General features: G+C 36.3%; 1 protein-coding gene across 1 annotated transcript in view; it reads right to left on the bottom strand.

Moving 5' to 3' along the window:
- The window catches only part of LOC150085767 (PHD finger protein 12), a 529,395-nt gene that overhangs the window by 125,762 nt on the left and 389,216 nt on the right, over nucleotides 1-14,417 (bottom strand). Inside the window, exon 12 of the mRNA XM_090373472.1 lies at nucleotides 5,907-6,002. Within this exon, the coding sequence (XP_090229598.1) occupies nucleotides 5,907-6,002 (96 nt within the window). The remainder of the gene's footprint in view (nucleotides 1-5,906; nucleotides 6,003-14,417) is intronic.

Below are 14,417 nucleotides of genomic sequence, written 5' to 3' on the forward strand. Positions count from 1 at the left end.
CCCATGGTGGATTGCATTTAGGGTTCTGCATCTGGTGAACAGTTCTTGGTCAGGGCCTTGTATTCTTCCAGTGAGTACAGTAGTAAGGGAAGTAAGTGATTTCCTTTATTAGCATGCAACGGAGGTCTTCATAGTGTGTAAGTCCACGGCCTCGTCACCACAAATGCAGCGTGGGTCATCCAGAATCCTAAAGGAATTCAGTTTAGCATTGAATGCTCCATGACCCGTTAGCAGGTAGGTTGTGTAGAGGCCAGGTTTGAACCAGGTTGGGGGCTCAGGGTACACCATGTTAATGTTGGGTAGGAACTTTTTTGTGATTTCTCCCTTAGTTCTAGTCAACCAACGGTCTTGCCATGCCTGTTCCAGATGTCTTTGGAGTCTGGTTTTTTCCCGCTTTGGGTTAGCTGTTAAGTCCACTGTAAAGTTCATGAAGGTGCAGGGTTGTCCTTTGGCAATGTGGTAGGAAATGCCACAGCAGATGATTTCCAGATCCATGGGAAGGGGGCCCTACCAGGACCTGGAGTATGTTTGTACTGGTGGTAAGGCAGGCACAGGTGGTTATGAGTAGTATTGTCCTTTGGGTGGTGTCCAAGGTTTGCCAATTGACAGCCATTGTTGTTTTACGAAACCAAACCAGAGAGGCATAGGCTATTGCTGGTAGGAATATCGTTTTGTAGGATAGAGACAAGGTGCACTTGCTAAGCCCCCCATCCCGTCTCGTTATTCTAGACACCAGTGCTGAGTACTTCCTGATTCTGGCTCTAATATAGTTCAAGTGGTGTTTGAAGGAAAGGTTTGAATCCAGAATAACTACCAGGTATTTCAGCTGGTTCTTCAACCTGACAGTTCTGTTTTCTATTTTTATTTGTGGGAGCCGCCTGAGGTCCAGGAATCCCCTAAGCAAGATTGAAGAGGTTTTTTGTCTGATGATATTTTCAGATGATGGGTTTCAGCCAAAGCTTTTAGGGCTGTCAGGGCCTGGTTTGCCTGGCCTTCCACCAACTGGGCTGTGCTGTCCACGGCAACCATCAAAATAAGGTCGTCAGCAAAGGCCTGGGAGCAGACATCCCCAAGATCGAGGGCGAGGAATTCATCAAGGACCATATTCCAGACAGGAGCAGTCAGAGAACTGAGTCCTAGGGGCAGCCCCTGCAGATAGACCTGATCAATTTTCCATAGGGTACAACACTGATCTTCCTCTGCAACAGGTATGATCTTATTGGTTTGAAGAGGCTCGCCAGAACTCCTGAGTCTTGCCAGGACGCTCAGCCACCAGATGGTGTCCAACATCCTGGCAAAATCAATAGAAATGACCGAAAAATACTTCCTCTGACAAGTGGCCACAGCATCCATGAGATTTCTGAGAGCATCAGTGGTTGATGACTGGTGTTTGAAGCCATGTTGTGTCGGCATACCGAGGTTTGTTGCTTCAGAGTGCCTGCAGATTCTTCCATGCAGGAGTTTCTCGAACAGCTTACTGACTACAGCAACCAGTGCAATTGGTCGATAAGACCCTGGCAGGTCAGGATTTTTGGAAGGGTTTTTTAAGATCAATGTGATCTTAATGCATATTGCAGATTTGCGTTAATCTGAAAATATTGGCACGTTTTCACAAGGAATACAAAATGTTGATGTTCAAAGATTCAAAACATGTTTCAACTGACGAAAAATGGTTCCCATTTTTCGTCAGTTGTTTTCGCCTATTTTCCTTCTGGTGGGGCATGGGCATGCCCAACTGACATACCTGGGATCTTCTTCTCTATTGACCCCATATTTCTGTCTTTTCCCCCCAGCCTTCAGTCTCTCTCCCCACTACTTCTAAACATCAGGGCGTATGCCCCACACAATCAAAATTTAAATTCCCATTTTTCGTGTTCTAACGAATCATGTTTTAACAGGTTTCAGCTGTATTTGTAAAAATTAATATTCTGTAAAAATTTATAAACATCCGACATGGCCTGGTCAGATGGGTAAAATTGATAAAACATACATTTCATGTACTGATACAATTATCACAATCAATTAAAATTTTTTATAATTAAAATGGTGCCACAAGACGAACACAGGAGGGTCATCAGCCTTCAGCAGGAAAGAGTGTGTAAGATGACTGTGTGCTGCGTATAGTGAAACAAGAACAACTTACTTCCTACAGTTCCTGCACATATTAGACTGCCATGTTTCAATTACGGGCTTTATCTGATATAATTTATTTGTTGCCTGTTTATTCCATGAATCTAACCATTGGGGGTATATCTTGTATTATTTGCCTTTTGTCTGTACAGGGTACTTTGTATTATTGATTTGGCTGCAATAACAGCTAAACTCATGACATTCCCCCTATTACAATGTGGCTGCTAGGAATGTGGCAGAGGTGAATATCAAAATTATGTTCACAGAGAGAATAAATCTAACCATTGGGGATATATCTTGTATTATTTGCATTTAGTCTGTACAGGGGACTTTGTATTATTGATTTGGCTGCAGTAACAGCTAAACTCATGACGTTCCCCCTATTACAATGTGGCTGCTAGGAATGTGGCAGAGGTGAATATCAAAATTATGTTCACAGAGAGAATAAATCTTCTGCTGAAACTGAGATGGAACTGTATCTCAATGCCAATAAAGCCACTCAACGAATTGGAACATATAATAACCATTAGTACTGGCAAGTTCTGATGTGAAAAAAGGCTAACTATACAGCGTGCAGTTCTCCAGTGTATGTGTTGCATTTGGAAAGAATCTCGGATATGGTAGTATCTGGAAAGATAGCAAGATGGCAGCATACACAACACACACGATTCTGACTTTGAACCAGCTATGTAAACTGGAAAGGAGTCAGAATGTTCTTTTTCGGTTTGCATGTAGAAAAGAGTTGCAGAGAGACAGATGATGAGGAATCAGACGTTACCCAGTTCGTAAAGGAAAAGTCACTTGCCGGAACAGGAGCGAGCATGACAAGGTGGAAGAGTCTGCTTTGGTGTTTGGGCAACCTTGTATATCGTGATATATATCTTGACGTAGTGCTTGGAAATGAATACTGAAAGGATGATTGGCAGTCTGATGGGCATTGTACAAGTTTTCCCATCATGATTCCAAAACACGTAGGATGTTCTCTGTATAATTTCTTTGTATTATTATTGTAACCTTTCTTTGTATCTTTTTAAAACACTCAACATTTGTATCTTGGGATCTGTTTATACATACACAGGGTGTCTCAAAAATATTGGTACAAACGTTTAGGGGAGGTAGGTAACATCTAAAGGAATGTGAATCGCATAAGAACCCATAACCGGAAATGTCACGGGAAAGTAGTAGCAGAGGCACAAGAAGCAGAAATGACACAAGACAGTAATTAGTGGCAAACATTTATTTGACATAATATTAACAATGGAGTACAAGATGAATGCATTTCTTGATGTTACAACAGATGCTCGAAGGTTCCACCATGAGACGCGATGCATACGTGGCATTGACGCAGCATGGATTGGCAGACACGGTCGAACACACCTGGAGTTTCTTTGACAGTAGCAGCAGCGCAGACGAGTGTCGCCACAAGATCCATTTCTGTCTCCACAGGTGATTCATACACTATAGATTTGAGGGCCCCCACAAAAAGAAATCAAGGCTCGATAAATCAGGTGAGCATGGGGGCCAGGCAACGGCTAATCCATCGACGCCCAAAACGCCTGTTCAAATGGTCACAAACACACCTTCCATAATGGGCAGGCACCCCGTCATGTTGAAACCAAATGTTGCGTCTCACATTTGCTGGAACATCGTCAAGTAACCTTGGTAGAACTTGTTCAAGAAAGATTCGATATTTAGCGGAGGTAGGTAACATCTAAAGGAATGTGAATTGCACTTAGTCGGCCCATACCTGGTAACAGGTATGGGCCGACTAAGCAGTCACCGACCATACCTGCCCACACATTTATTGTGAAGCGATGTTGTACCACATGGGAGCGCACACCGTGTGGGTTGTCGTGAGCCCACACATGAGCATTGTGCTGATTGAATAAGCCTTCCCGAGTGAAATAAGCCTCATCCACAAACAAAACATTGAAACGTCTACAGTGATGTTTCCGGTTATGGGATCCTAAGCGATTCACATTCCTTTAGATGTTACCTACCTCCCCTAAACGTTTGTACCAATATTTTTGAGACACCCTGTATATATATATATATAATTACTACTGTAAGAGTGTAATATGTACCATATGATAAAGACAAAAATAGCCTTTGCTGGTTTACTTCACTATACCCTACAAATAAACATATAATTAACAATAAAATAAAGAATATAAAATAGAATAAAATAAAATAATGATAATGAGGCTAATTATTGATAATGGAATACCTTGAATGGAACTTTTTCTAGGGCTAGCACCACTTAATATATCCAATCAGTAATTAGCAAGGCTATCTGTTTCTGTTTGTTATCTGCCTGTTTAACTAGGTCCAAATTATAAATCATATGGCAATCTATACTTAAATTTAAATTTAACAGCAAACAGGTAAGATAACAACTAGCCCGACAGATAGCTTTGAAACAAATAATACAAAAAAAAATATAAAAAATGTATACCAACCATAATTATCAATTGAGTTGTGGTGTATTTATTATATACATGTGCAAAAGAAAGCTTATACTGAAACAAGGGGAACAGAGGTAAGAATAAGTAAAGCAATAGCACCTCAATTTCCCTCGAATTACTCTAATTAGAGTAATTCTGAAACACATTTTACCACTCTTACTTTTATTTTCATTCCATAATTTCATAATAGATACATATAATACATATGAAATACATATATATATATATATACATATACACAGTTAACTTCACTTTGTATATATTACAGAACCAAAAAAATCCAGGCACGAAGACAGATTTCTGTGTGTTTTGGATTTTCTCTGTTGAAATTGTGTGAGTCTATTGTAATAGCTGTCCTCTCATTCCAATAAACTAATTAAATACTTCAGGTGGTAAAGTGTCTTTACTAAACATTTAATTGGCGCCTCCATAGCCAGGTGGGAAGGAGCAGCAGTGCACAGCACACGCTTCTTGATTAGACCGGAGTTCGAGTCCATCACCACCAAATACGGAGGATGCGGAAAGGTCAGGGAATGACCACCGCATATTCCCAGAGCAATATGGCCTTAGTTGCTAATGCTCCTAAAAACCAAAATAACAACAACAACTAAACATATATAATATATTTTTAAATTTTTTAATAATGCAGACATACATATGCATGCATATGTTTGAAATTTCACTCACTTAACAGTCTTTTAAACTGGAAAATGGAAGAAAATAAGAGATTGACGTTTCTATCTTATGTCATCAAGTTAAAGCAGAATTAATTTTTTTTTTAAAATAAAAGGTGTAAAATATCTAAAATGTTTTAAAATTTTTAATTTTTTTTATTAACATTTAAAGTACATACAATAAGCACAATAAGAAAAGATGAAATACTGCTGCTTTTTAAGCAGGATTCAAAAAACCTCAAACATTTTCCAAAATTAAAAAGTAAGTTGGGCACAAGTCAGGTTACCCATAACACTTTCTTGCTACATGCGGCATCACTGCCAGGTTAATCAACTAATTAACTTGATAAAGGTGAGGTCTATAAGGCCTTGAATGGGTTGAGCATGCTGAATTCTGATGGGATTCTTCTGCTTGCTCAGATTATGAACCTGAGGGGTTTTTTTGGTGATGCTACATAAGCTCATACACTTGCTTTCTTGCGTCACATGCCTCTACTACTACTACATCAATATATGTAAGTGAAAGGAAATCAGTTCTTCTCAAATCCAATATTATCAATGTCTTTGGGAAGAATAAAATAATTTGATTACTGTAATAATCATAGTATTTTAGGATTACTCTAAAATTTATGCTTACCTAAGCCTATAGTTAATGTCCTATAAGGCATTGGCACTACAGGCCCTTTTCCTGTTAATGGACAAACTATCGCTCTTGCTCTTACTTCTGTTGGTCCTAAAGTTTGTAAGTGAATAAGATAATGAGCAGACAAGCAATTTAAAATAATTATCAATATATACATACACATGAAAACAAGTCTAACCTATAATGAGCAGTCCACTGTTAAAATCATCACATACTGTACCATCAATTTAATATTAAATTAGGAAATATGTAATACTGTGTAACTTGTAGTAAGTAGACTAAAATGATCAGAACTAGTCAATTTGCACTTAACCTTGCTTTTTTAATAAATTACAATGGAATTTTATGTTATTAAAACACTATATAATAAAATTAATTTACATTATATTCTGATATTTCTGTTGGATAGTGGACAGTCATTATCAAAGCAACACTCAATATAGAATCAATATAAAATTAAGATGGGAAATGCTTATTAAATCTCATTTGGATGCAGACAATTATGTAATATACTTTGTTACTGAATCAGGGAAATTGTTCTTATTAGAAGATCCACTAGAGTAGTATCTTTGTTATTCTAGTGGGTCTTCTAAATATAGGCATCTAGATTGCATGCTAGGTACTGAGGAACTCCTGGAGTGTTGTGGCAAGAGTTAGGGTTCCTAACCTTTTCAGTCGGGACTCAGATTAAGTTTGCAAGTCAGCTTCATGACCTATGGTTCAGTTTTGAAGTAATAATGTATTTCCTTTAACTATTGTTGTCTACAAATTAAAATTAAGTATTAAGTAAATAATACTTATGGATAATAATATTAAAATATTATTAATAATTACTTTATTAGTTGGCAATATTTTCCAAAATAAGTTTTGCAAAAGCACAAATATTAGAAAGCTAACACAAAATTAAAAACTTATTAATATAATAATGTGAATCAATATATGTAAGTGAAAGGAAATCAGTTCTTCTCAAATCCAATATTATCAATGTCTTTGGGAAGAATAAAATAATTTGATTACTGTAGTAATCATAGTATTTTAGGATTACTCTAAAATTTATGCTTACGTAAGCCTACAGTTAATGTCCTATAAGGCATTGGCACTACAGGCCCTTTATGTTATTAAGGGCTTGTAGGGCCAAAATTTCAAAACTTTGCACAGGTTTTGAAAGTTCTTCAAACCACTGTCATGTATTTGTTCATTGCACTGCATCTTAAATCATGCTCTGGGTGCAGTCAGCTTTGAAACTTAGTTTAGATTTTATGACGACAAGTGCTGAAAAGTATGTTTCACAGAAGTAAGTTGTAGAAAGGGTAAAACTTTCAGAGCCTCAGGCACTGAAGAATCTGCTGTTTGTTTCTGAAATCTGGAGTGCAGTGCCTCATCAATGGATCTCGATATGTCATCAGCCAAATCTTAGATGTCAATGTCAAATGGGATGCACATCCAGCTATATTTAGACATGTCCTCCAGGATGTAGCAGCCAAAATTAAGAGTCCGTTTTTCTCAGTGTTCCATGATAGCAATTTTTTATGTCAGAAAATTCAGCAAGTTCATCTTCCAGGAGCAAATTTAATGTTCAAGAACCTTGTTTTCCTTCCCATTTCTTTTTCCATAATTTCAGCTTTCTTTTGAAAGTCACTGAATATTCAACTTATTAATTTCAGTAAATATATATGAAATATATGCTAGTTTTAACATCCACTTGGAGTTCAAGTTTTTTTAGACAAAAAAGGTTTCAATCTCACTGAGTAATGCCACAACTTGTTGAAGGACATTTCTTCAAGATATCCACCTGACATCAGAATGACAAAAATAAATGCATGTAGTCGGAGCCAAGATCTGAGTATATCTGGCCAAAGATCCTGTTTAGTGAGCAGAATGAACTCATTCAACACAATATACAACTCCCTCAATAGCCTCCTAGAAACAAGATAATGAAAAAATTCATCTGTGGATTAACTCCCTTCACTCTGGCACAATGGTTCCTCTTAAACTTCCTTATTTTTCTTTCTTAGTGGTGTCTGTATTCACTCTTTAAGTTGGTACAGTAAGTGAGTTGCCAGGCAGTAGTTGTACCAATAACTATTTGCAGAATACTGTGCTGATGAGTCTCCCTGCATGAGCAGGAACTTGTGCATTCTGATATTTTATTTTATTTAGGTTTTTTTTCTAATAGTGGTTTAAATTTTATTATTTATTTATTTTTTAATGCTTGCATACAGGCAGCACTTAGTACTTCTTCAGCATTACTTTTTGCAATTTGGAAAAAGTAATAATGAAGTCTGTAACTTCTCCAACCTATATATTCAAGCTGACAAGAATGTTCTCATCTGTTTAGTGGTTACATGAACTCAAACCACAGTTAATTCAAATGTGTGCATCATGCATGTTGAATTTACTGTATCATGCCAATGGAGAAATATTTTATATGAATGTAACCAGGACAGAAGGGTGTACCTGAATGATGTAGTTCCTACACTGGAAGCAATTCTGAATATGATTATAGCATACAGTGCAAGCAACCCAAGAGGCAATTAATATTTTGGGGTAGAAATTTCATGTTTGCCTTCCCTACATAACTGACCTCACCACTCACAAATTCCACTGTATTTCTAAGCAAAACATTATCACTTCTTATAAAGAACATGACACAGTTTCTAGTACAGTTTTATAAACAAAGTGATAATTTTAATCGACTGAAATTTTTGTATCCTTGTTGCTAACTGATTGAGCATTTTACCATACATTTTTCAGTAATTATTTTCTGTATTTTTCTTAGGTTATTAACTGCCATTTTTTCTCACTTTAAACTACCATTTTTCTGATATTATTTACTGCAATTCCTTCCCTGATGTTATTAACTCTACTTTCTTTCCTTTAAACTGCAGTTCTATTATTATTTATTGTATTTCCTTTCCAATAATTTCAATAAGAACAGCAAGTACCTAATTCCAACCCCCCCCAGATTTTACACGTTATGCATATAGTTAGTGATGAAATGTAGATTATGATATTTGGAAAGTTAAAATTCCCCAATTATAAGAAATTCTGATTTACTGGCCCACTCTATTTCTCTGTATAGCTGTTTAGTACACTCATCACAGTCATAAGGACTATAACACACTTCTACTCTCAATTTTGTTTTCCAGTGCTTTTATCACACCAAACTGACTCAACATTGCACTGGTCACCCATGTCGACTGGATGCATTGCCTTAGATTTAACATGCTTCTTAACTAAGAGCATAACCCCTCCACCCATCCTGTCCTGTCTGTTCTGTTTATATTGTACTCCCCATATTCAAATTGCAGCATCACTTATGTCTGAATGATATGTCTCTGCTATTCCTACAATGCCCTCATTTGATGACTTAATCAATATTTCAAATTCAACAAGTTTATTTACAATGCTTTTGGCATTAGTGTATATGTAAGTATGCATGCACATGTTCTTACTCTTAGTTACCCTTACACAGCCCATGTAGTCACTTGTTCCATGATGACCCACACTAGAGCCAGAAATCCACGACACATTGCTTTCCAGGCTGCTACATTTTCCAATAGATGTAGTTCATGAATCCCCTGCAGCTCTGGTTAATGGTCAACTGGTAAATTGAAGGATGTGCAGAAGGATGAGCACAAACTTTTTCAATCTTACCACAGAAAAAAAGAACTTATCTCTTTACACCCATATTTTCAGAAAACTAATACAGTCTAGTCGGTTCCTTCAGTACAATTCACATCATTTCCCTCCATGAAAAAAGATCTATGTTATTCATCAGGTGTTAATTGAAAAGAAATATTGCTCTTTAAAAAATTACCTTGAATATGAGCTCTGTTATCTGTGTCATCTTTCTGTGCTTGGGATTGCCTCGCCTTAAATGGAGTAATTTCATTTCCCATAAAACTTCCCACTGCACACAAAAGCTTAACCTTCCAGGAAACTGTAGCATTATAGTGGCCTTTCCCTTTCACAGCTCATTAACCCACAGAATTCAATATATTCAATCAAGCAAACTGATATAAAAGTAGTTTTCTTATCCTATGACACCATCAGCTCTATTATGAACAAAGCAGTAGCAAGAGGTGAGATTTCTGCAATCTCTGCAAACCCAGTATACAGAGATCACAAATCATACAGCTGACAAGTTTGCAATGTGGTGTTCCTTACTGATTGTCAGCAAGGTTGTACAGTGAAATTCCCAACATGCATGCTAACGGCCAAGCTTATAGTATATACAGTGCCCAAAGAGATTTAAATGCATACCAGACTCCATGTGCACATTCCCCTAATAGATTAATACAAAACTTTGATAATGCTGAACATCAACTACAAATTAAGAACCATGGGAGTGCTAACCATAACCAAATACAAATCAGGGTGCCAAAGTGTACTAGACCCCTGTCAAATTTTCTTTAATCTGATGATTTGATAAGTTCAAGTTCATTAACAATCAATCCAGTATAGATTGATTGTCAATTCACATTCCACTGCGTGCCTTTAAAAATCCATTCTTACACTTAAACGATGAGATGATGACCACAAAAAAGACCAGTCTCTTCTTACCAATCTACTTCAGGTTCTTCCCATTTCTCTCTGTTTGTTTGTTTGTTTGTTTGTTGCATTCGGTGAATGATACATGCATCAGTTAGGTACACATCATAGATATGTGCTCCTCCATTCCTCAGCTTTTTATACTCTTCTTAATTTTCACTCTAATATGAATTAAATAAAGAAGTATCAAGAAGTAATAATTTCTTTATAAAGATTTCTTTATAAAGAAGTCTTATCTCAGTAATGATTATTCATTTAAATTTAGCTTAATTTTATGTTATTTTATGATATACATATTTACACCATTATACAAGGAGCGAGGGAATGACGCCAGCAGTGGGGAAGATGTATCACAAATTAGCAACACATACGACATACCCAATATTCTTTCTGATGAGGTAGAACATGTATTGAAGAAAATGAAGAATCAGAAAGCCCCGGGGGAAAATGAAGTTACTGTAGAGTTGTTAAAATTGGGAGGAAGAGACATAACACAAAAACTGGCAAAGCCATGGGCATCCGCGGAGGGGGGAAAACAGGGCACTTGCCCCTTCCTGGGATCGAGTAAAAAATTCCACAAATTATAATTGTAAAAGTGATTGAGATATGTAAGCTTAAACCCTCGACCATGGGATGCTTTGTCTGCCTTAAAATTTTATTACGGGGTTGGCCGGTTTCGGCCCTCGGCGGGGTAACCACAGAACACGTGTTTCATCTATTGCAGCAATAAAACACAGTTCCTGTTTTTGGTTCATCAACTGATATTCCCCAAACTTTACCAGAAGTTTTAGAACATTGCGACTATTTCCCTTCTATTAATTCAGCAATAACTATTGGTATGACATTACCTGTTACGACCTGTACCATTGAAAGAAATTTCAGCACCTTGAGATGTGTGAAAACATGGTTAAGGTGTCCACTATCTCAGAAACTCACCTATAAGGTTTATGTATGATTAGTGTGCACAGGAAGAAACTAGAAGAGGAAGTGGTAAAGAAGAAATTTATTGAAAATGTCATCAATAGGTTTGCAAGTGATTGACGGAGAATTCAATTCTTATACGATACGTGATTATCGAAATTATTATTATCTATATCTATATATATATATGAAGTTATGTAAAAGAATATAAGAAATAGAAAAGAAGAAAGAGTGACAGAACAGATTAATGCCATCAAATATATGACTGTACATTACATCTGTCTGTACATAACAATTTTTTAGTTAATTGCAATACCAACTAGATAAATTGGAGAATTTAGCATAAATGTATTAGGGGTGCAAACTATACTCATTAGTTCAAAGGGCCAAGTTCAGGTCAGGTAACCTAAGTTGGACTTCTTTGTTGTACCCTATAAATAAACACATAAAATAAAATAATATAAAATAGTAAAATTAAAATGATAATATAACTAATTATAGATATATGGATACATTGAATGGAATGTTAAGGCTAGCTCCACTCAATATACCCCATCAATAATTAGCTGAAGCTATCTGTTTCTGTTTGCATCCCTAATACTTTTATGCTAAATTCTCCAATTTATCAAGTTGGTATTATAATTAACTAAAAAAGCTGCTTTATATATATATATATATATATATATTAATTCTTGTTTCCTTTATATTGTATATTTATATACATTATGTATGTGTTTTTGTATTGATGCAATACTGTATTCTATAATCTACTTGTTTAATTAAATTAAAGTTTAATTAAATAAAAGTTTATTGATGTAATTATTTGTCACCAAGCTTTGCCCCCCCCCCAGAAAATTTTCTGTGGATGCCCATGGGTAAGGCTCTTCACAAAGTGCATTAGAAAAGGTATGATGCCTAAGCAGTGGAATAATGCAATCATCGTTTTGCTGCATAAGAAAGGAGATAAATCAGAAATTGGAAATTATAGACCAATTAGCTTGTTATCCCACATCTACAAGTTCTTCACAAGGGTCATTACTAACAGATTAGAAAGAATACTTGATGAGAATCAACCGAAAGAACAAGCTGGCTTTAGTACAGGATTCTAAAAAATGGATCACCTTCATGTAATATCACAGCTAATGGAGAAAGCAAATGAATATAAAACACCATTATGCCTAGCATTTGTGGATTATGAAAAGGCATTTGACTCCATACAGCATAAGGGTATGTTTCGGGCACTGGAAAGACAAGGCATAGATACTCCATATATTATGATTTTGAAGAAAATATATGAGAACGCTACCTCCTTTATTAGACTAGACAAAGACAATAGCAAATTTAAAATCAAGAAAGGATTTTGACAAGGAGACACTATCTCCGAAGATGTTTACTGCTGCCCTTGAGGAAGCTTTCAGAAGATTAGACTGGTCGCAGAAATGAGTCAATGTGAATGGAAAGTATCTAAACCATTTACGATTTGCAGATGACATTGTGGTCATAAGCCACGATCCCAAAGAATTAGAGGAAAATCTTAATCAGGTATGCACAGTTAGTAAGGATTTTGGACTAAAGATGAATATGGCTAAAACAAAAGTAATGATGAACAAGTATGCCACAGAAAGGGACATAATGATTGAAGGAGCAGTAATTGAAAAGGTGGAGTCATATACTTATTTGGGACAAGTTATTAGCTGTAATAATGATAAATGGCTGGAAGTCAAGAGAAGAATAAATTTTGGATGGATAGCATTCAGGAAATATAGTCACATACTGATGAGCAATATCCCAGTTTGTCTGAAACGTAAAATAATGAACCAATGTATACTCCCCACCATGACTTACGGAAGTGAAACTTGGGCACTCACCAAAAGAATGGAAGAGAAGCTGAGAACTACACAGTGAAGAATGGAACAAATTATATTGGGAATCAGACTGTTAGATAAGAAGAGAAACACATGGATTAGGCAGCAAACTCAAGTAAAGGACATTCTTATCAAAACTAAAGAACTAAAATGGTCTTCAGCAGGACACATAGCTCGAAGACATGAAGACAGATGGACTAAGAAAATAACAGAATGGTATCCAAGAGGAGCTAGAAGAAAACCTGGAAGACAATGGCGGAGATGGATAGATTATATTCATGAGTTTGTGCGTAGTAAATGGTTGGCCATTGCACAAAACAGAAGGAACTGGAAAGTTGGTGGAGAGGCCTTCATCCTGCAGTGGATTGAAAATGGCTGATGATGATTTACACCATCATTTACAGTATTCCTTTAAACCTTTTCATGGATTTTCCATGAATTTTGATGTGGATCCTTTACAGACTAATTTAACGATGTGCCATGAAACATTAAAAAAAATAATAATAACCAGGGTACTGAAGCTTCATAAAGTTCTACAGATGAGTTTTTTGAGGATTCTGCTTAGATATACCCCCAATGACTCATAAAGATGTGGAGAGAGAGAGAGAGAGAGAGAGAGAGAGAGAGAGAGAGAGAGAGAGAGAACCTGTTTTCTTAGTGGAAGAAGTACGTGGTTTACGATTCTTTGTCAATATCAGAATTCTTTAGGTAAGCATGGTCTTCAGCAGGACACACAGCTCAAAGACATGAAGACAGATGGACTAAGAAAACAGTAGGGAGCTTCTACCTCTATCACTCGTTTGAGTGTAAAATAATAACTTAAAGATATAAGAGATTACCTCATTCAGTTTATTAGGATATCTTCAATACAATACTCTCCAAATATGACCAACTAAAAATGATTTTAAATAATTTTAATGAATTCTTCCACTCATTGCCCACAAATGATTCGCCACTCTGGGATCGAGCTAAAGCCGAATCTGACCCCAAAACATATCAAACCCCCCAAGAAACTCTGATTGATAGAAGACATAGCATCAAATTCACTAAAGCAAGAAATGATTACGATAATGATAAAACTTTAATATTACAATGGTAAAATAACACTATTTTTTGAATAATTTCCTTCCCTTAAGCAGACTAAGCTTTTCGATTAACATCTTGT

Source organism: Mastigoproctus giganteus, chromosome 5 (assembly GCF_048544385.1).
Source record: "Mastigoproctus giganteus isolate SK-2022 chromosome 5, ASM4854438v1, whole genome shotgun sequence".
NCBI lineage: Eukaryota > Metazoa > Arthropoda > Arachnida > Uropygi > Thelyphonidae > Mastigoproctus > Mastigoproctus giganteus.